This window comes from Amaranthus tricolor, chromosome 13 (genome assembly GCF_026212465.1).
Source record: "Amaranthus tricolor cultivar Red isolate AtriRed21 chromosome 13, ASM2621246v1, whole genome shotgun sequence".
Lineage (NCBI taxonomy): Eukaryota > Viridiplantae > Streptophyta > Magnoliopsida > Caryophyllales > Amaranthaceae > Amaranthus > Amaranthus tricolor.
Genome location: NC_080059.1, coordinates 8,199,753 through 8,221,349, shown reverse-complemented (window position 1 = coordinate 8,221,349; position 21,597 = coordinate 8,199,753). Strand labels below are relative to the sequence as shown.

The 21,597-nt window shown below is 33.6% G+C and overlaps 2 protein-coding genes across 4 annotated transcripts in view; one reads left to right on the top strand and one right to left on the bottom strand.

Annotated features, from left to right (window-relative positions):
* Positions 1-9,212, bottom strand: part of LOC130798636 (transportin MOS14) — a 29,672-nt gene extending 20,460 nt beyond the window's left edge. For 2 of the 3 annotated variants that reach the window (XM_057661703.1, XM_057661705.1), the window contains exons 1-8: positions 8,944-9,212; positions 8,088-8,165; positions 7,918-7,980; positions 4,436-4,483; positions 4,181-4,327; positions 3,748-3,879; positions 1,123-1,163; positions 922-1,013 (exon numbers count right to left, since the gene is read on the bottom strand). In XM_057661703.1, the coding sequence (XP_057517686.1) occupies positions 922-1,013; positions 1,123-1,163; positions 3,748-3,879; positions 4,181-4,327; positions 4,436-4,483; positions 7,918-7,980; positions 8,088-8,165; positions 8,944-9,075 (733 nt within the window). In that variant the 5' untranslated portion in view covers positions 9,076-9,212. The remainder of the gene's footprint in view (positions 1-921; positions 1,014-1,122; positions 1,164-3,747; positions 3,880-4,180; positions 4,328-4,435; positions 4,484-7,917; positions 7,981-8,087; positions 8,166-8,943) is intronic. The other variant, XM_057661704.1, reaches the window with a different exon arrangement.
* Positions 9,213-12,659: 3,447 nt separating this feature from the next.
* Positions 12,660-21,393, top strand: LOC130798321 (polynucleotide 5'-hydroxyl-kinase NOL9). Its single transcript, XM_057661257.1, has 9 exons — positions 12,660-12,999; positions 14,639-14,736; positions 14,845-14,878; positions 16,755-16,924; positions 17,044-17,245; positions 18,384-18,564; positions 18,958-19,057; positions 20,317-20,444; positions 21,101-21,393. Exons 1-9 carry the CDS (start codon positions 12,818-12,820, stop codon positions 21,200-21,202), a joined length of 1,197 nt encoding a protein of 398 aa, XP_057517240.1. The 5' UTR covers positions 12,660-12,817; the 3' UTR covers positions 21,203-21,393.
* The last annotated feature ends 204 nt before the right edge of the window (positions 21,394-21,597 follow it).

Below are 21,597 nucleotides of genomic sequence, written 5' to 3'. Positions count from 1 at the left end.
GAGGTGTGAACCATGCCTTGAACAAGTCAAGGCATCGCTTGGTGTTTTGCTTGATGGAGGCAACATGTAGAAAGCAAAATTGAAGGTCGCTCGACCAACTGTGAGTTGCTCGACCAGTCGAGCAGTGATGAGCTCGGTCGAGCGGAATGTGCAAAATCAGGCAGTAGGTTCTGAAGCTCGGTGCTCGTTCGAGCAATGGCCAGGCTCGTTCTAGCACCCACTTTGGATTCCGTTTTGAGCAGTTTCTGGTTCGAATATGCATTGATGAGCATTATATTCTTCTTGCTTAATGCCATGTTTATTGTAATATTTATTACTATGTTTATTATCATAGTTAATTGGCGTGTTTATTGTGTGGCTTAATGGTGATTAAGAGCGGGGGTTATAGAATGGAGTATTCCCCACTATAAATAGGATACCCATTCATAAGAACAATTCACCACAAACATATATTGTTGAGAGGGCTATTTCTTTGTAAGAAACTTGAGAGTATTCTTCATAGAATTAGTATCGTGATCTTGAGAGAATTGTTCTCAAGATAAGGGGAGTTTTGTTATACTTGCAATTGTTGAATTTCAATATAATAAAACTATATTTAAAGGGGAGGTATCCAAGCTATCTCATAAACACTTGTGTTCATTTTTGCATTAGATTTTCATATTGTTTTTAATTGTTGAACCTCTTTGAGGCTTTCATTTCATTCCCTATTTGGTGTATAAACCAAACAGCTAAAACGTGTCTTGATAGAGAAAACCGACAAAGACTTGCTAATAGAAAAGTAGAAAAAATTAAGTTACAAGACCCAAATTTTAGGGTATTCAAGCACATAAAATGTGTTGCACACCACAAATATCATTTTCTTTAGCCATCACAATTTGCAATTACAAAATAATTCAATTCTAGTATGCTTTTGAGTAATACCATTAACAGAAGCCTCAGAGAGTATCTCGGAAACCAGGCTAGATAAAGCCGTATGAACCAAAGGGTGATTTGCAAGCACAGATGGAGAAATCCTGGAGGAAAAGTAGATCCGGTAAGTCTCCTAGAGAAAACACTTCAAAATATAGAAGTAATTACACACTTTATCCATGACACTTAGTTCAAAAGAGTAAAATTACACACCCACGTCTCAAGCGAAGCCAAGAAGCAAATGCCTCCAGTACCTGCAAAATAATTAGGTCGAGGAAAAACTAGCACCAGTCAAAAATAACTAATATAATACACCCTCCATTTGTAAGACATGTTGACACAAAACGAAAACAGGAAAAAAAAAAGAATAAAATAAAAACAAAAGAATCGCTAAAATGCCCAAGTAAAAAAAAGGGACGATCATCAAAATACTATTCCATCAACATCACCGTCAAAATATTGACTACACAAAGCTTATACATGATTCCAATGATATCAAATCATAATTTCGCCAAAACAACATATAACATATCCAGAATTATTAACCTCTCAAAACTAAGAATGAAGAATGCCAACCAGCTAAAAGATGCTAGACCCAGAGGAAAGATATAGAAAAGGCACCATTTTTAGGATGCATATATGATTTCCAGTTTACTATAAAACTATTTGTATTGAAAAGACACAAAGAGGGTCTTATCCATGTAAAGGAGGGTTGAAGACAAAATGGCTCATTTTGAGGCTTGAGCCATAGCCTACAAAAGACCAATTTGACAACAGAATTAGAAAAAGTCGTCTGACGCTCATAAAATAACCTTAGACTCCAGCTATATATAAAAGGGTTTGGTTGGAACTTAAACTTCAACGGTGCTCTACCCTCAAAATCCAAAAAAAAATGCTTCCTTTCATGCAACCATTACACTGGCAATTGGAGCAAGTTGCAACAAAAACCATCCTTCTCAAACAAAACCGGACTCATCTCATCCCAAACACAGCCAAAGATGATTGTTTAAAAAAAAAGGATAAAAAAGCATAGATGAATAACACCACCACTCCAAGGACAAACTACGAAATCATCACTTAAGAACAAACACTATATCTTAAAAATTATGATCTTCTTTTCTAATTGTAGCAGAAAAATACAAGATTCCAATCCCTAGTTTAAGCTTTTGTATCCCAAACACAAATCAGGGATATCCATAAGAAAATTTCTTTCAAGTAGCGGAACCTTTTATAGAGGAAAAGAGGTAATATACCAAAAACCCTCTCATCATAACCCTCCAAATAAACCTTCATAGCAAAAGGCCCTCCAAAAACCTCAAGAATTAATCTTCATGCGGTCATTAATAAGTACCCATCACTATTTACCATTCTATGTAAAAACCTCAACAAAAGAGGCCTCCATAAGTTAATAAAATCTTAACAAATTCATAAAATTGATGCCTCTTTCAACTGCCTACCTAAGTTCTTCAATTTTTTGAGCTTAAAATGTGTGTCAATGTGTAGCCATGACTGCCTATGAGAATCTAAAAGTTATGAGTTATCTTGTGGTTGGAGGTAATTGAAGAAAAAGAGATCATCTTGTAGCCAGGAATGCATCTGTAGGTTTGTAAAGAGGAGTGGCTTCAGAATACGTAATATGATGTCAAAAAATAAGTATCCTTTATCTTTCTCTTGATACATTCTCACTTCCTCATTATTAACCTAATTCAGAACTATGGGTGAGGGATGAAACTCATGACTAAGCATTCTTATTTCTATTTTATTGTTATTTAAGTTCGCCACAATAGGTTGGTATTGTTATTTAAGTAAATACCGATTTCACTATCCTTCCCTCTAAACTTCTTCATGGAAGACAATCACCCTGGCAGAAGTGACAACTTTTGCCTTGATTCAGCACAAAAAACACAATACTAGATTGTGACAACCAACGATTCACGAAACCAAACAAAACTACCTCATCACATATGTAGTTTATGTCTAGCAAGCAATCGGACACAAAATCATATTCATTTGCATGATCAAGAAGTTTGTTAATTGTTAATTGTTAATTATTTACACATGTTATGTGAACTTTGGTAGAGATCCATTGGGTTGCACCTTCCACTCTTCTAGGTTATTAACAAATTACATTATATGAGGTGTGGATGGAGAAAGGGAAAGAAAGCTTTCTTTCTCCATAAACTGCAAAGAGATATTAGTGAAACACCGAACATAGCCAAGCGATGAGAGCTGACACCCCCAAAAACATATTTCAAAAGAGAAAATATTTTTCTTTATTATGACCCTCTAGCAAAAACACTTGCACCTAAATTGTATTACTATCACCACTCACACATGAAATGAGGAGAGCAAAAGAACTAAGTTACGGACAGTGTAAAAAATGTGAAAAAACACTAAATTTTTATCATAATGCCTAAATATCGGTCAAAACCATAGGATATTCCTTGCGTCAATTCTTACTGGGTGCACTTAATGGAACTCCCCATCCACCCCACCCCCCACCCCCCCTCCAAAGGTGTGCGCTCTTCATCTGACCATCAAAAAATATGTAAAGGGGAGAGAAAACAAGTGCAAAATTAGTGGTTCCTTTGATCAAATTATGGGACCAGGAGCTGATAAAATTTGTATTTGGCTTCAATCCCCATGAGGTATTTCCACGAATTAACTCGTGCAAAATAACACGAGATTGAAGATCCTTTTATACCCTTAATTTAATGTGGAACTCATAACTCCTTGATTGTTATCTTTTTTCTTCTAACACCAAATGTAAATAAAACCGCTAAATCAAACAATACCACATAAAACAGAACAATCTGGATAAAAGATTAAGAATCTGACCTGCTCCTTGAGTTCACTCGCATTCAAACAAGCAGTTAACAAACTTAGAGCAACTTCCATTGCAGAAATAAGCTCCTTCTCAAATTGACGACGTCTTTCGGGCCGAGCAGATATTCTATAATTGAACACCTCCTGTTTACATGCACAAAAGAATTCTTTGGTCAATATGATGTTTCAGGAGTTTCGCAGCTCACTGCTTTTCCAGAAACTTTTGGAAATTCAACCGAACAAAGTAACTATTTTCAGAGGTTAACCAATTGAATCCATTAAAAGGCAGTAGCAAAAAAAACATTAGATGCAGTTGAAGCATCTTGTAACAAAAGGCATAAAAGTGTGTAATTAAGCTTTTTTTTCCATTAAGTTTTACCCAATTATAAGCCAGTACAGTAAAGGTGTTTTATTAGCCAGGAAGAAACAGAAATTACATGTATACCTCAGGCAGAACCTTCAGAAGCTCCAAAAAGCCTGGTATGCATTCTGGGCGAGAGCTCATCTCTACCTTGAGCCAGTTCATGATTCCTCCGTCTCCCCAATCTCCTATAGAAACATGAACAGCCAATGCAGCTACAGCAAGGCTAATCTGGAATAACAGATGGGCAGAACAATGATGTAACATGAAGTATAATATACAACACAGGAAAAGATAAAATGTTCAATTCTGGTTCTCAAAACAAAAATCCCATAATACCTGGGTTCTCACTTTTGGCGGGCCATGGTGAAATCTATTTAACAAGCTCTGCAAAAAATAGAATCACAATGTGAATCCTGTTCATGTTGCACAAAATAATAGTTTGTGCAAAACAATAAAATAGGAGAAGAATTTGCAAGGAAGACTCAGCAAATTGAAGCAATAAATATTGAAGTTTAAGAACTATCAGTCTCCCATAACATATATGTTCCCTCACAGATAGGGTACCTTCTTGAAGTAAGGGTAAAAAGGAAAAAACCGCCCTCTAGCAATAATATTTTAATTAGAATTAAAAAGGGATGTAAAAAGTTCTTACAAGATCAAGCCTAGCTCCTAGTGACCCACTTTGTATTCTAATAAGGTGTCTAAGAGGACAAAAACACCAGCATCCCATTATCCCTATGTCATTAAGTGCCTAAGTGGCTCCTACCTAGGCAACATTTTGGGGGCTCAATCATATTCAAACGCAACCTTACCCTATGAATACCAAAGAGGTTGTTTAGAAGCACTCTTGATAGACAACATCATTTGCAACTTCACATAAAATAGTGCATTGATTTAATGAGTCATTTTACTAAAGTGATAATAGTCCATCATAAATCGAAACCACGAAATCATCTTTGACTCTATCAAGATTGGACAAAAAGTAAAAGGAGGACAACAAAAAAATGTAATGAGAGTTTTGTACAAGAGGCATGAATCTTCTAATAACCCAATTAATTCTCCTCAAAAAGAACATTCATAAGCTCACCTAATACAAAACCGAGTTTATTTTTGAAAGAAACCTACATAGCTAGTTACCAACTATGAGTGGTTTTAGACCTCAAAAGGTTAGTTTCAAAAATAGAGCACCTTGGGGGGTGAGTTGGATGCCCAGATAAAGCTAGACAAGGTGATCCTCAAGGAAAGAGTGCCTAACAACACCTAAATCGTGTGTCTTTAGGTCATAGCCAAGGTAGAATTCATTTGATGCAACCGCCCTCTAATTATGTTTTTTTTTCTCCTTTTCTTCATTATTTATCTTTTTTTCTAGCTTTTTAAGGTGTTCCTTTGAGGTCTTCAACTTTTGTTTTTCTAGGTTTTAGGCATCTTACAATGTAAGGCTAGAACCTAAAGCCTAAGCTTTTAAGACACTAAGCACCTTTAGGCTTATGGTGCCTCATGTCTAATAAACTTAAGCTTTTGATTCAACCACCATATTACCCATGAATCTAGAAGTTGGCTCCCAAGGCTTCTCTCCTCATCTACCTTATAGAATAAGTATCTCATAAACCATGATTGCATTGTAAATGCTCACATATGATTTAAGGAAGTCAGACACTAGAATTTCATATTGATAATGCAAACAGTGTAATGAAACATTAAAACGTTACTTTTTCAATGCTCTAAGTAATGGGAAGAGAACACAATCATAGTGTAAAAAAAGACCGCATCGTATCGCATCGGCCGCATTGTCAAGGTTTTCAAAACATATGAATCAATATTTTCACGTTGTAAAAGTGCAAAAAAAAAAGTTTGGGTCAAGGGATAACTTATGTTTCGACCAATATTTAGGCGTTATGATAATCGCATCACTCCCAATTTTAACATCATCATTCCAATATCGCAATCGCAAATGTTACTGCATTTTTACACTATGAACACAGTCCCAAATTTTTGGAACGTCTTTCTCTTAGAAATATTAAGAGAGGGAGATATCAGTTTGGTTGATTCTATGTTGGACCGCTTCTTCAATCTCACAAAAAAATCATTCATAATGTTTCCTTCTAATGAAATTAGGAAGACAAAATCTCATCAAAATTCAAAAATCGAACTAAATTACTAAGAAGATTGTTAAAGAGAGGTACCAAAACAAAGGATGGTCACAAGTGACGGAAGTTTATTTACATCACAAGCCACGATAGTATAACTTATACATAGTGATAGGGATGTTAAAACTACTGTATAGAGGATAAATATTTAAAAATGATAATTAGAAGTTTAGGACATAAGGTCACAAAGAAGTTCTTGCATTGGAACTCCTTTTCTTTTCATTTGGTGCTATGGAAGCCAAACCCATAAGGATCCACGTCATCAACACTACACCTACCCCATCTACCCAATTAACTTATGTATACCTCCTTTACTCTATTATCTCTCTTAAGAGTGACGAGGTGAGTCAACATAATCGTAGCCCTCTTATCATCTTCCCTTTATGCGTGTAGACAGTATAGTTAACCATGATAAAGCCATAGTTGTTTGGTTGAAGATGATGTCAATAAAAAAATTCTTTAAATTGTAAATAACCTTCAATATTCCTCTAGCCAAGCCATAAGGATCAGTGTCACATGAATCGCAATTCGTACCGATTCGTTGTACAAATTTGGGTTCGCGATTCAAATTGCGATCTATGGCAATTTGACATGCAATCAAACCCAATCTTGATTCGCAAGGGAATTGAGTGAATCATGTAACAGTGATAGGGACATTATGGCACGATGTTAATTTTCATGCAACCATAATGGCATGTGGCATGTAGTTACTACAATATCTTAGAAACTAAGCCTAAATTGATATGTTTGACTAGGAGTTAAATAGAAGGGGCTATAATGCTAGACCACTATGATAAAAAATACATTTCAATTTCACTAGAAGATTAACTTAAAGAGCTAGTGAAGTTAGTTAAAGGGAAGGATCTAATTTTACAATTATATTAAGAGCTTTTGTGAGATGAAAGAATAGTGGAAATTATTTATAGCTTCTAAGCTCTTGAGAATGAGGTTACCACTGCACACATCACTGAAATCGATTTTTACCATAGTTATCGACAATTCTATTCTAATTTCTAAGTAATCCTTTAGACTACCAAATACCAATTAACACAGAACTTTTGGTGGAAAACAACTTACATGTGATCTCACATCGAATAATTAGAAAGAATTTGACCAACATATAAGCTTAATATGCTAATCCTAAATCCAATGGTTTTAGATGGAACATCACCGGGTTTATGTGCAGTCAACTCTCATCTTGTATGGGTTTTGTTGTGTACAAATCCAATAACAAATCTATCAGCCTTCAAAATTAATCATCATATTCTTCATTAGTTACTTTTGTAAGCATAGAGTAAAAACAAGGTCACATCGCATCGCTGCGTTGTAAAGGTTTCAAAATAAATGAACCAATATTTCCCACGTTGTAAAAGTGTAAAAAAACCGAATTTTGTTTTGGGCCGTATCAACACTTATCTTATGGTTTTGACTGATATTTAAGCGCTACGATAACCGTATCACTCACGTTACCACATCACCGTTTTGTTACCACAATGTTTGTAGGTGACAAGGACACAAAGTCTATATAAATATAATAATACAAGGACAAACACATATTATAAAATCGTTCATCTGGTCTCTAGGTCTAGTGGGAGCACAAAGAGATCACAGTGGTCTTAAAATAAACTTAATATCCTAGAAGAAAAATTAAAAGTAAAAAGAGTTGCTTACATTTAAGGAGTCCCGTAATGGGCGAAATGCTTCAGAAGGAAGCTCTTCAAAATCTCGTTGCACCTGTGTTTTAAGACAAATATTGTAGTGCATTAAAACAGAAATTACGGGCATATACATACTCAATAGAGCAAGTAGAGCAACAATAAACTAGACTACATCTAACATACCTTGCTTCTCAGAGTTTGTGAGCAAAAGATTAGAGTTTCCAAATTGCTAGTTACATCATGAAGTAGATTATCTGCAACCTATGGAAAACAAAGCTTGTCACAACTTTCCGGCATGAAATATGGAATTCTACTAAAGTCCAACAAATAAATTATAGAAAAAATTCAAAACTTCTACAAATATTACTGCGTAGAGCCATAGACAACAAAGCATAAAAAAAATTTGCAAGGATATAAGCTTAACTGCATAGGAGCTTTTAAATTTAAAATATACCAGACTCTGCTACTGCAAAAAGCACCACTTCTATAATACTAGCAAAAACAATAAAAGCATATTGCAGCTGGCAGCATGACACATCCAAAGTACACATTCAGGATGAACAATATCAAACAAGTAACAGGATTCCTAAGGGACATTTTTCACACTTTGATGACCAAACACAATTCAAACTCCAGTACAACTTTCTCTCACAAAAGCAAACCAAATTAATCAAGCCAGTATCCAAACAATAATAAGCACACACAGAATAATCATGGCACAAAAAACAATGACAAGCTACTAGCTGAAGCACATTCTACTATATCTCCATGTATGATATACTAATTGTTCAAATTTCAAAAACTCTTTCCAAAGAACAGTCAAGAGAAAACAGTTTCTATATTTACCGATAAGCATGAACCTAACTGAAACATTCAAACTATGCAGCTTTTTCGTTACAAATTCAATAAAAGAAAATAAAAAAATGTCAACCTAATCAAACAAAATATAAACTTCAATAACACCATAAAACATCTAAAAAAATGAAATCCTAATCGAAAAACAATAAAAATTAGATCGATAAATGAAAAGCCACAAAACCTGCCAAGCATCAAGAGTGCGCTGAAATTCCTGAAGCCAACGATCAGCTTGCATACGAACAGCATCATCAGGATGATGATAAAGAGCATTTAGGGCTTCTTTGACAGTATTTTGAAGTTCAATTCCTGCCATTTTAGGAATTCGAAAGAAATACTGAGGGAGAAGAAGAGAGAGAAGAAAAGAAACGGGTTTTAGGTCTCAAGTATTTGAATTGAAATCTGGCGATTTGATTTGGGTCCTAGAAAAATTGATAAAATGGGAGAGAAGGGTTTTTATTTTTATTTATTTAAAATAAAATTTACTTTTCACAGAGGAAGGAGAAAAAAACAATTAAAAAACAAGGTGTAATTTGGCGCCTGAAGGTGGGGTGATCAATCATTGGAAGGTGCTGGACTGAGATGGCATTGTATGCAGGTAGCCGTCTGATCATCAAATACGTTGTCAATAGACTTTTCAAAACGGGAAAATTTGAAATATATAAGAGAAAAAATAAAACAAAATTAACGAAATAAACTAAGTTTTAAACTTATTTTAAAAATAAGCGTGAAATTTTCAAATTTGAGGTTTGGGGCTGTTTGCAGTTAGTAACTGCGAACAAGTCAAAAAAGACAAAATAGTTGTTCGCAGTTAGTAACTGCGAACAGCTATTTTGACCTGTTTTTATGCAGCATGCTGTTCGCAGTTATTAACTGCGAACAGGTCAAAACAGGTTAAATAGTTGTTCGCAGTTAGTAAGTGCGAACAGCTATTTTGTCTGTTTTGACTTGTTCGCAGTTAGTAACTGCGAACAGCCCCAAACCTCATGTTTGGAAATTTCACGCTTACTTTTGGTATAAGTTTAAAACTTAGTTTATTTTGTTAATTTTTTTTATTTTTTCTCTTATGTATTTCAATTTTTCTCAAAACGGTTGATCATACGGGTTTTGAGTCCGGTTATTTTCGGTCGGTTTATGTTTGGATCTGATTAATTTAACGAGCTAAGAACTTCTAAACAATTTTTAGAACTATAAAAAAATAAAAAGGTGAAGGATAATCCCAGTATCCCGCACAAAGCTCATAGAACTATAAAAAAATGTTGAATGAAAATAAAGTGAATCATAATTGAAAAAGATGATGCGGGATTGAAAATGTTAACCTATAACTGAAACGAGTTAAAACTGTCTGTTTTAACCCAATATTTTCATGTTATATATGGGCAGCTCATTTTTAGGTTGAGACTTATTTGAGTTTTAATTTCTGGTTAAATTTCGAATTAATTTTGGTGGGTCAAAAATTTGACATATGTAATTGTTAAGTACTTCTAATTGTTAGTTGTTGTTCTAAAGAATTAGTCTCATTTTCTTTTTTAATATCACTTCTCACAAAAATTAATGATAAATAACACAATTTTTTAAATTCTTATTCATACATTAATAATTTAACTTAACTTCTCTTTTTATTAACATATTTACACTATTTCCGGTAAAATATACTTTACTTTTTCACATTTTTATTTAATTTTCTTTGTATTTGCCTAATTTATACTAGGATTATTTCTCAATAGGACTATTATGCTTTTTTTTATTGGTGGTTATCAATCATGATGAAATGAGAAAGGGAAAGGATTCATTTGTTAAATGTCATATTAGAACAGCTCATGGAGAGAGTAGTTTTTAGTTCTCTTCACTCCATGCCAATTTGTGTTCCATCTTAATCGTAAAATGTTGAAAATGATAATATGAAAGTATATTGTTTAAATTTTATAAATAAATCATAATTAATAATCCAACTTTTCGATTATTCTAAAATATTATCATTTATTACACGTGTGCAATCAAAATGTACGATAATTCGTCTTTTATTTAACATTCATTAAAACATTTTCAATTTTGACTATTTTTCATGAATCTTCATACTTCTTCAAACAAGACTTATTAGCTATTAAATTGTCAATTTTTATGGTAAATATAGACATTATTAATCTAAACAATCATTCATTCCGTCAAAATATAGTTGGTCTCCTGAGAGACCGTCTCTTAGGCCAGCCCATTAGTACTGAATGCCTACTTACTATATCCTTAACACCTACTTACATCATCCTTAATGCCTAATTACATCATTTTTAATGCATATTTATCGTATCCTTAATTCCTACTTACAATATCATTAATGCCTACTTACAGTATCCTTAATGTATACTTCCATCATTCTTAAATTTCTACTTACAATATGCTTTATGCCTACTTAATTAAGTATCCTTAATGCATAGTTACAATATCCCTAATGCCTACTTACATCATCCTTAAATTACTTACATACCGTATCCTTAATGCCTACTTACAATATCCTTAATTACCACCGAGTAAGCGTGCAGTACTTACAATATCTTAAATGACTACTTATAATATCCTTAATGCCCACCGAATAACTTACTCTACATATTTCTTTATGGGCCAGCTTAATTAAAGATGGTCTCTCAAACAAACCTTCTTTCACAAGAATTTATGCTCAAAATAATCTCAAATATCATGTTTATTTACTTAAAAATCTCATTCAACTATTAGGAAATAACTAATAGTTGAGATTATTTTAATAAGATCACCCTATTATGAAATAACTAATAGTGGAGATTATTTTAATAAAGTAACCCCTCAGTTTGCCTGATCGTCTCACCGTGAGACTTCCATATAATTGACCAATTTCTCCACGATCACTTTAAAATCGTAAGTGATAACTTTAACAGACTATATATACATAGATCAGTTCAATAAAAATAGTCCGTCTCATTTAAATTTTTTTTTGTATTTTTTTAATTTTTATTTATTGGGAAATTCCACATGGTAGCATCCAATTTTCATGAAATGCCAGTAGTAGCACTTTTTTAAGAAAATTCTACATGGTAGCATATAGTTTATGCACAAACTAATTGCCATAGTATTTTCCGTTAAGTTCTTGTTAAATTCCGTTTAATTCATCATTTTTTAAAGTTTTTTCCACATAGTAGCATCCAATTTTTGTTTAATTCACAATTTTAACGTTTAATTTACCAATTTAATATTTAATTCATCGTTTAATTTATTAACGCTCATAAATGTTGTAATAATTTTGTTTTCATTCAAATTGTTGGCATTATAAAGTTCAAAAGGTAAGTAGCCAAGCACTAATACTAATACATATTTATTTCAAGCAAAATTAAAGATAATTCTAATAATAATAAAATGATGCACAAGTGGATACAACAAAAGGCTAAAGTTTTGTTAGAGGTTATGAACACTGGTTCCCCATCGTCTCCATCAACACTAAATCATACTTGCCATCTTCCTATTTGTTAACGGCATTAATCATTAGCTTTTTGGAATATTGGTTTATACATTTTTTTCATAAATTATTAAAGAAAAAGATAAATAAATAAGTAACTTTTTGTAGCAAATCTTTTTTAGCAGGAAAATACTTGCTTTTATTATTAGAATTATCTCTAATTTTGCTTGAAGAAAATATGTATTAGTATTAGTGCTTGACTATTTACCTTTTGAACTTTATAATGCCAACAATTTGAATGAAAAAAATTATTACAAGATTTAAGGCCTTTAATGAATTAAACATTAAATTGGTGAATTAAACGTTAAAATTGTAAATTAAACAAAAATTAAATGCTACCATATGGAAAAAACTTATAAAATGATGAATAAAACGAAATTTAACAAGAACTTAACAGAAAATAAAATAAGAAATGTCAAGATCTCCACCCTCAAAATCCAAATATCGACGATTCCGTATTGAGTTCTACACTTTTTCATTCCCTTTGTCCCTCCCTGTCTTTCCTGAAAGACAAACTTTGCGTTCAACCTTTTGTTGCAAACTCAGAAAAAACATAGAGAGAAAATCAAAGAAAAAAATGGCGGCTTTTGTTTCACAAAGACAGATTAATGTTGAAATTTCTCAAGAATGGTCGGATGCTGCGAATTCCATACTTAATACTTCCCCAGCTTCACTAATTCAAGTTGTCTTCATTTGTGGTGCTAAAAACAGTGGCAAAACTACGTTCTCTCGTTACCTTCTCAACACTTTTCTTACTAAGTTCGTTCTTTCTCTTCTTCTTCCTTTCTTTCATTTTGTAATTCGCCAATTTATTTTTTTTGGGTTTTCTTTAAATTTTCACAATTTCTTTGGGTTTTTGAAAAATGTGTCTGTTTTAATAAGTAGTCAGTTGTCTTTTGTACTTTATGGAGATTTAATGTGCTTATATATTGAATAAATCAATAATTTTTTTTTTGCTTGTTCAATTTGATTGTTGTTGATCAGTGGATTAGTATATTGATTGGGTTTAAGCTTACTCCTTCGTCCCAGCCGTTTTTTGCGGCATTTACTTTTGGTTGGCATGAGACTAAGGAGTTGGGTATAATGGCTTAAGTAGTGGGGTATTTAGAAATTAGCAAGAGAACAGAAGGAGTACAAGTAGTAGAGTCATATGCAAATATAGAAATGGGGACAAATTAGAATGATAATGTGGCAAATTGAATGGGATAAATTTACCATTTTCAACCTATGTTACTCGCACTCTTCATTTTGCTTCACGTACTCGTATCCAATCCTTGATCCTCGGACATTACGGCACTTAGACGCATCATTTTAGACGTAAAATTGAATATTTAGACATATCCGACACTTGAACACGTATCAGAGTTTGATACCCGAGTCCAAGTAACATAGTTTTCAACAAAATGAATATTTTTTCTTTCTGCTGACTTGTGTAAGGGAATTTACTAGACATTTTATTTTGATGTTTGAATTTTATTTTTATTTTTTGCCTATGAACTTGAAATTGTTGACTGATATAAAATATACTGTTGAGAGTGTTGAGTAATTCCCTTTGTTATCTGTTTTGTATTATTTTACCTGAGTTAATTAGGATGGTTAGGTATTGCTATTTTTCCTTTTCTCCTATTCTACTATAAATATGTGGTTCCTCATTCTTTTGTAAATTATCTTTAGTGTGAATAAGAAATAAACAGTCTTCTTTGTATCTTCTTCATTAGTGTATCATTGTGTGCCCATCTTTTCGGTCTTCCCACATTGCTGTTAATGCATCTTCAACATTGTATCAGAGTAGGACAACTAATCTTCTGAAAAACCATCGTCCTGTCATATTCTTCAGTATTCATTTCCTTCCATATTCATAAAGATTTGAATAAGGACTCCAACACTATTGACTCCGTAGCTTTTGGAGCAGACAGAAGAAAATTTCATAACAAAGGGAATTAGCCAACACTCTCAACATATACTGGTAAATTTATACTTGTGTTTCTTGACTTAGGAGTAGTTTGAAGCTATAAACAAGGCATTGGGTAAACTGTCATGTATGGCTGTTGATGTAGCCTCTTTGTGGACTTATGGACCAACTAGTAGTTAATTGTACAATTTATGTTATTAGTGTCAGATGTCAATGTGGTAAATTCATCTAACCATATCCCATATTCGCTAATGTCCTCGAGAATTGCGAATTGAAAAAAAGAACTTTGGCCAGTTTTGGTTTACTTTTTGGATAATTTTGAGTGAATCGTGGCGAATTATGTTACTCCAAGACTAAGGTTTTGAGAATTTTATGATTTATGATTGATTTTATTTTGTGGAGTTCTTTTCCACATATGATGGAGTAGGAGAGTGCTTATAGATTTACTTTGCTCATTATTGATGTTATGATTAATATGGTGTGCAGGTATAAAAGAGTAGCTTACCTGGACACAGATGTAGGACAATCGGAGTTCACTCCGCCTGGATGTCTTTCACTTACTATCATTGATGAAGCAACTCCAGGTGCTTGTTTGTTAGATTCTTTTGGTTTTCCATATCAATTTAAATTGTATTTCGTTCTAAAACACCGAATATTGTGTGATTCTAATTAGTTTTGTTTCCTTCATCCAGACTTGACAATCCCTTGCCTAAAAACGCCTCAAAGGTATAATATCTGAATTTACAATGATCATCAAGGACTTGCCGGTCTATAATTTAATGCTTATTTTTCTCTATAGCTTTAGTCGGTGAAAGCAATAATGTCACAGATATTTGATCAGCAAAACTAGACTGCAACATTAAATTGTTGATCATTGTCCTTATGGCTCAAGTAAGACATTGCCTACTAGTTTTTGGAGCTTTGTTCTTATAAGCTTGGTTTCTCGATTATAATTAATGGATAAAATATTTTGATATTCTTGTTGCGAGGGTGTCATTTCATTCCTTTAGTATTTAAGTGTCATCTTGTTTTTGGAAAAAGTTAAAACTTTTCCGACAAAATTAGTGTTTGCTTGGCATTGGAAACACTTTCTAGTTCAAACCATCCATTAGAAGAATTTTCAAATTTACCAAACCAACTTTTTTCCAATGGAATTTTCAAACCACCTCTTCTTTATAAACTTCTTTGAACATATTATGCCTCAAAGTCATCAGCCATTTTATCTTTTCTACTTTAATTATTATGTGTGACCCGTAGATTTGGAACTGATGTTCATGATGTAGTGAATTGAGGATAGGAAAAATATTCTTTTACGTTTATTATCTCTAGTTTTTCTTGTTATTCTTTTAAAAATATTTTCAAGCTATGAGTTATATCGGCGTGTAGTGTTGGTCATGTTATTTGCATTGTAAAGTATATGACAATTTGATTCTTGAACAAGGATGAACTTAAATAAGGAGCTTTACCTATGAATTGTGAATATTGAGGGAAGTCAAGTATTGCTAGGCATTTGCAGTTGAGCAAGGAAATTAAGGATCCTATGTTGGAGTTGTATGAGGCTTTGAGCATTGTCTTGGCCTTTTTATTTCCTTGTTTACATCAGGCATCCATCACGTTCTTTACAAAGTGCTATAAAATAATGTCTTTTTTTTGGGAATTTTGTCAATAGTCAGCCAAATGTAGTCAATGATAGGACTGGCCATGTTATGTGCACTATTAAGTTATGACCAATTTTGGATTGTGAATGATGAACATGAATCATGAATATAAAGGAAGTTGTTGGATAAATAAAGTAAATAGTAAAGATTGAGGGAGGAGGCTTTAGATAATTTAAGCATGTCGACTCCTAATAAAAATTTTGAAAGTGTAAACTTTGAAGTTCAATTGTCCTTGAATTCTCTTAGTCTCATGTTTTCTCCATGTCAATCATTCGTGGAAGAACAAACTACTTGGAAGAACTTTCCAGCTATGTTTTTCTACCAAATTTTGGACGTTGTCGGTGCCTAATATTTGATTTCCTAAAGTAGTGAATCCTTGTTCAGTAGAAAGGATCCCACTGTTCGCAGGGTTGAGGGAGAGCATGACATAGTTGTGGATGATGTTAACTACGAATGGTCAATCAGAAACAATCTCTTTGTTATCATCACTGACAAAAGTAAGGTTGAGTACATCGGACATGGGTGATTGGGTGGGAGTTTTTTAATGGCATTGAGGGTGAGAGCCTTTTAATGGTATTGCGGGTGCAAAAATGTTGAATTAATAGAGGTCTTTGGGAGGGTAGTGGTGCTCTCTGAATTTGTAAAGGGGCAAACAAAAGGCAACATCCCAACACAAAAGATGGAGTAAACAGCAAGGGTCTGAGGATCAAGTCAAAGCTTGAAAGTAGTTGAAATAGAGGAAACAATCCTTTAACATCACTTCTGAGAGTATTATGCATTGTGTTTATATATGTAGTATATATTATATTATTTCCAATATTGTGCCTATTTTGAGATATGGACATATGGTATATATATGTGTTCCCTTGTGTGTATTTGGCTATCTTTTTCTTGAGGGGTTGATATGACTAATGATCGTTTTGCTTTTGCATGCATGGTTCCAGATGTTACTTCTTTGGAGATGTTTCTTCAAAACAGGACCCGGAGTTATACTTGAATTGCATATATGCTTTATATGATCACTATAGAAAGGAATTTCGCTCTTCAAGTAAGAAAGGAAATCCAAGTGTGGCTGAGCTGCCTCTCATTATCAATACAGCAGGCTGGGTGAAAGGTATGCTGTTTTCATAACTATTTTATATAGACCTTAAAAAGTATCCCTTTCCCCTTAACATTCCCTTTTTCTTTCGGTGACATATTGCTGATACAACTTATATTCTTGTCATACAACAGGTCTTGGTTTCGATATATTGTGTGATATGTTGAGACACATTGCTGCAACACACGTGGTCAAGATAAATATATTTTCTGGGAAAAAGGGGGAGGGGGATAAAAAAGATTTACCTGCTGGGGCATTTTGGCTGGATGAGCTTGATGAGTCTTCGGTAAATTTAGTGGAAATCAGTCCTGGTCGCAAGGATTCCTACAACCGATCGTAAGTTCCTTTTTTATTATTTACATGGAGTCATAACGTGCTAATTTTGATGTGGCTGCAATTATGCGAACAAAATTCAATGATGAACCATTTTAATACTGTATTGTTAGCTTTTTCTGCTTTTACATCTAAAACGGATATGTCATGCCTAGGGGTGTTCAATGGGCCAGATAAGGACCGGGCCGAGCTTAAATAAATATGGACCAGGTTGGATATGGGCCTTTTAAACTTAATATGCCCAACCTGGCCCATTTTATTACTAAAAATTATTTTAATCCCCATTTATGATCAACTTATAACAATTAAATTATCATTTATAATAATTAAATTGAAAAAATATTAATAATACTCATTGACATCGTCATTTATAATATTTAAACAATACATTAAATTATGCTATTTACAAAGGCTTGTTTTTGACTCTTATTGAGCCCTTTTATAGCCCACTTCATTTTAATTATATTAGAGCCCGTTTCAGGCCCGACCTCTAAAAACAGGTCGGATAAGGGCTCAAAATGGGGCCCGGCCCATTGAACACCCCTAGTCATGCCCCATTTTAATCATGAACCATTTTGATTTAGACAATTTTGGGTACAATGCTATGCTCACATCTAAGCTTGACACTATGCTCATTTATTGTACTATATGCCCCATTATTGTCAAACTCTATCCATATTTCATACCAGGTCTTTTTTTTTAAAAAAAATTTTTATCATATTTTTTTCTTAATCTTTATTTTAAGGATGTACGAGTAGTATGAAATGCTCGAGTCATCTAAAAAGGGATAATCTAACCAATTTGCCAAAGAATACATCTGAATTCCAAGTGAGAGTTGCTTACATGGGGCACTTGTTCAATTTATTTGCTTAATCGATCTAAGTGAAAGCTGGAATCTCCAGGGTGTAGTAATTGTGTTCCTTACAATAAATTCTCAAAATCAATATTTCTTGTTTAATTGTTGGTTATTGTTTCTAGTCATACAAGGATCTTCTCTAAACTAAACACAGTTTTCAAAGCCTTATATATTTTGCTTTCAAAAATACATAGTTGCTATGCCAACTCACCGATCTATTTTCCTTTACCTTTATTTTGAGGCGGTTCAATCTGTTTTTGATGTATCAATTCTTCTGTCTCCTAGGGTGTTGGTGAAAAAGGAAGCACGTCATATACGAGAGCTAAGATTGAGGGGTTACTTTAGGCAGTGCTTGGCAAGTGATATGAGTATCACCACAATCGAGGAACTTGCACTTGCATTAGCTTCTCATACTCCCTACCAAGTCCCAATATCAAGTATCAAAATTAAGCAACTGCATTGTGAGGTCTGTAGCATACTGATTGTTTGCCTTTTGAGCTGCTAAAAATCTCTTAACAATTGATTTTCTAATTAACGTCATTTTCTTTTTGGTACTCCCCCCTATTCTAATTAAATCTCCTGTTTGGTTTTACTCACTTGCCAATGCATTATTTCAATCCTAAATATCTCTAATTATACTTTATTAAAAATTTTAAAAGTTTTATTCATAAAATTTACTGTAAAACGAACAAACAAGATCCCCCTTGACTATGTTTTCGCTAATAGGTTAAGAATAAAATACAAACTAAAGGTGATTGGTGAATAGTGTCAAAAAATAAATGGGACATTTGATCAGAATAGGAAAGTATCACTTATATGTCAATAATCAAGGCCATTTTTCATCTATTATTTTTGTTAGGTTTCAAATACTGAAGTATTCTGCAGTTTGAATGCAACTATAGTTGGCTTGGCTGTTAGTTGTGCAGACCCTCAATCATTGCCCATCTGTGTTGGCCTTGGTATGTCATATATTTATACTTCTCAATACGGATTTGTGTGTGTTTTTTTTTCCATTTAGATCATACATTATGTGTTTTTTTGGACTCCTTTCACAAAGCACTCTATTGGTTGGTTCATGGTTATATTTTTCTGATTGTTTGTCATCTTTAATCAACTTTTTCCAGTGTTATGTGATATGTTACATCTAATCAGATAGCAAGACTCCTAACCAAGCAGCACCGTTGTATCACCCCCTTTGACCATCTATATTTAGCTCTTGAGGATTAAATGCACTTTTATAGATTTCTTTGAGGCCAAATACTTATGAGTGCTTTGATTCTTCATACTTTAGAATGTGATATGGAGAAGAGAATTGGTGTTTTCTGGCACTGCTTTGGCATCTTTGTACAGTTTGCTGTGTTAAAGGTGAATGCAATCAAGTGAGTGAAATATTGAGATTCAACTCCCATGGTTGGGAGGTTTTATTTAATGTGTGGGTTATGGTTCGTCTCTCCATTATGCCCTTTTGACATTACGTTACATGATTGCCACTTTATACAGATTTTGGGTCTACCAAACCGTAAAATCCCTTTACGTCATAGTACAAATTACAAAAAACAAAGCCGCATCACCGCATTGTAAAGGTTTTTTAGTTTACCGTGACTGATATATGGGACGCATAGACCGAAAAATCATCCGTATTGGCCGTGAAATCTATTTTGCTACAAGTTTGCAATTCACATTACGATATCCGTGAAACAAGTTGTTACACCGTGAGGTACCGCGCCTGCGACTCAATGACCGTTATCGTTGGACAATGTCTGCGATTTTATTTTATATGGCTGTAACTACCTATAGGGGCATAGGCTATAGCATGTCTTAGTATTTGGCCGGGGCATTGGGCTTAGACGACCACAAATCAATCATGAAAATAGCTGAATAAAGTTGTCAGGTTCTTGTCCATTAAAGGTTGCTCGTCATCCCATGTCATTTCATAAGTTGCTGTCGTTTCTTGCCTATGCATTTTTTATGATTCCTATTCTTGAGTTGAACTTCAATTTTTGTATTGTTCACGCTTAAATTCTTGCAGCAAACTCCTTTTGCCCTCTCATGATCTCGAGCTCTTAGGCCAGAAACTCCCACTAAAAGCTAAATACTATATTGCATGATTGCAGATATAATTCCTCATTGCTTGATCATATCTACCTGAAATTCATCTTACCTATTTGATGCAACCGTTTCCAAGAAGTTCTGATCTTATTTATACTAAATATTTCAGGTATTGTTAGAGGAATTGATTTATCGAAGAATGTGATTTATTTGATCACACCTGTTCCTCATAAGATCCTAGCCGGTGTAGATCTTCTCCTTCAAGGATTTATCGAGATACCTACTGGTTTGCTGCAGGTATGGTTATATTTACACTTTTATGATATAAATTCTGTATAGAAGGTTTATTTGTTCTCATCCTTTACGTGTCTTTGGATTGGTTTGTGAAAATCTCTGAATAACATTTTAGTAAGCAAATTGACGGTAAGGGGTAGGATAACCTATTACTTGTTGAATGTTGATTGTTGATTGTTGGGTTATCGTTTTTCACAAATTCTTGTGAGAGACGGTCTCTTTGAGAGACCATCTCTAATTGATGGCTTAGATGCCATATCATTATTTTCGTGAAAAGATAGATGAGCAGCCGTGCTATGTCTTTATTAAAATGCGTATTTATAAATAACTTAATGTAGTGTTTGGGAATTAATATTTCATTTCAAATTATGGATTTCAATTATGAAATCACGAATGAAGAATTTGAGAATGACAAGGTTTGAGTAGTCATTCTCAAATTCTCAACGTTCACTACTTTAAAAACAATGGTAAATTTTGATCCAAATTCAAATTTGAAAATTTTTGATTTGCCAAACAAAAAATTTGAGCCAATTCCAAATTTCCAAATAAAATCATTGTTTCCAAACATGACGTAGTTGCATACATGATGTTCTCATGATTTGCGTATTCTATTACATTTCCATTGTTTCGTTTATAATCTCATAGTTGTTGGTTTGCAGGCGCAGGGTTGTATTTCACCGTACATGTCTGCAAATGTCTTATCGTTGAAAGAACTAGCGGATAAAATTCCTCTTACCAAATCTGTTCAGAGCAGCGAGTGAAGATATGTAATTTATACTTGACTGTAATATAGACTTGATTTAGTTTTTAATTAGCATTTAGAACATGTTGTGGGTTTGATGTCTTGCTGGTCATATGACTAGCCAAAGGGGAAAAGCATCCACCCATAAAACAATTTACAGATGAACATTTCAAGACATTACTATATATTACAGTGCCTTGTTAAGGGTCATTTATGCTTTTTAATCAACATATTACTTGATTCATCACACCATCACTCACCTCCACAAGTCTTGCTTGGTTCATCCATCACGAACGTATCTACTACTATAGAGCAAACTGTTTGCTCGAGCGCTTATTTGGCTCGTTCAAACACGGCCTTTATAAGTTTTAGTATTTTGCTCATTTAGCAACCCATACTTATTGCTACTTCACT

Excerpts from the sequence above, each read along its gene's own strand:
- LOC130798321 (XM_057661257.1), top strand. The coding sequence starts at position 12,818 with ATGGCGGCTTTTGTTTCACAAAGACAGATTAATGTTGAAATTTCTCAA. Across the intron at positions 13,000-14,638 it reads CTCAACACTTTTCTTACTAA|GTATAAAAGAGTAGCTTACC; the intron begins GTTCGTTCTTTC and ends TATGGTGTGCAG. Across the intron at positions 14,879-16,754 it reads TGCCTAAAAACGCCTCAAAG|ATGTTACTTCTTTGGAGATG; the intron begins GTATAATATCTG and ends GCATGGTTCCAG.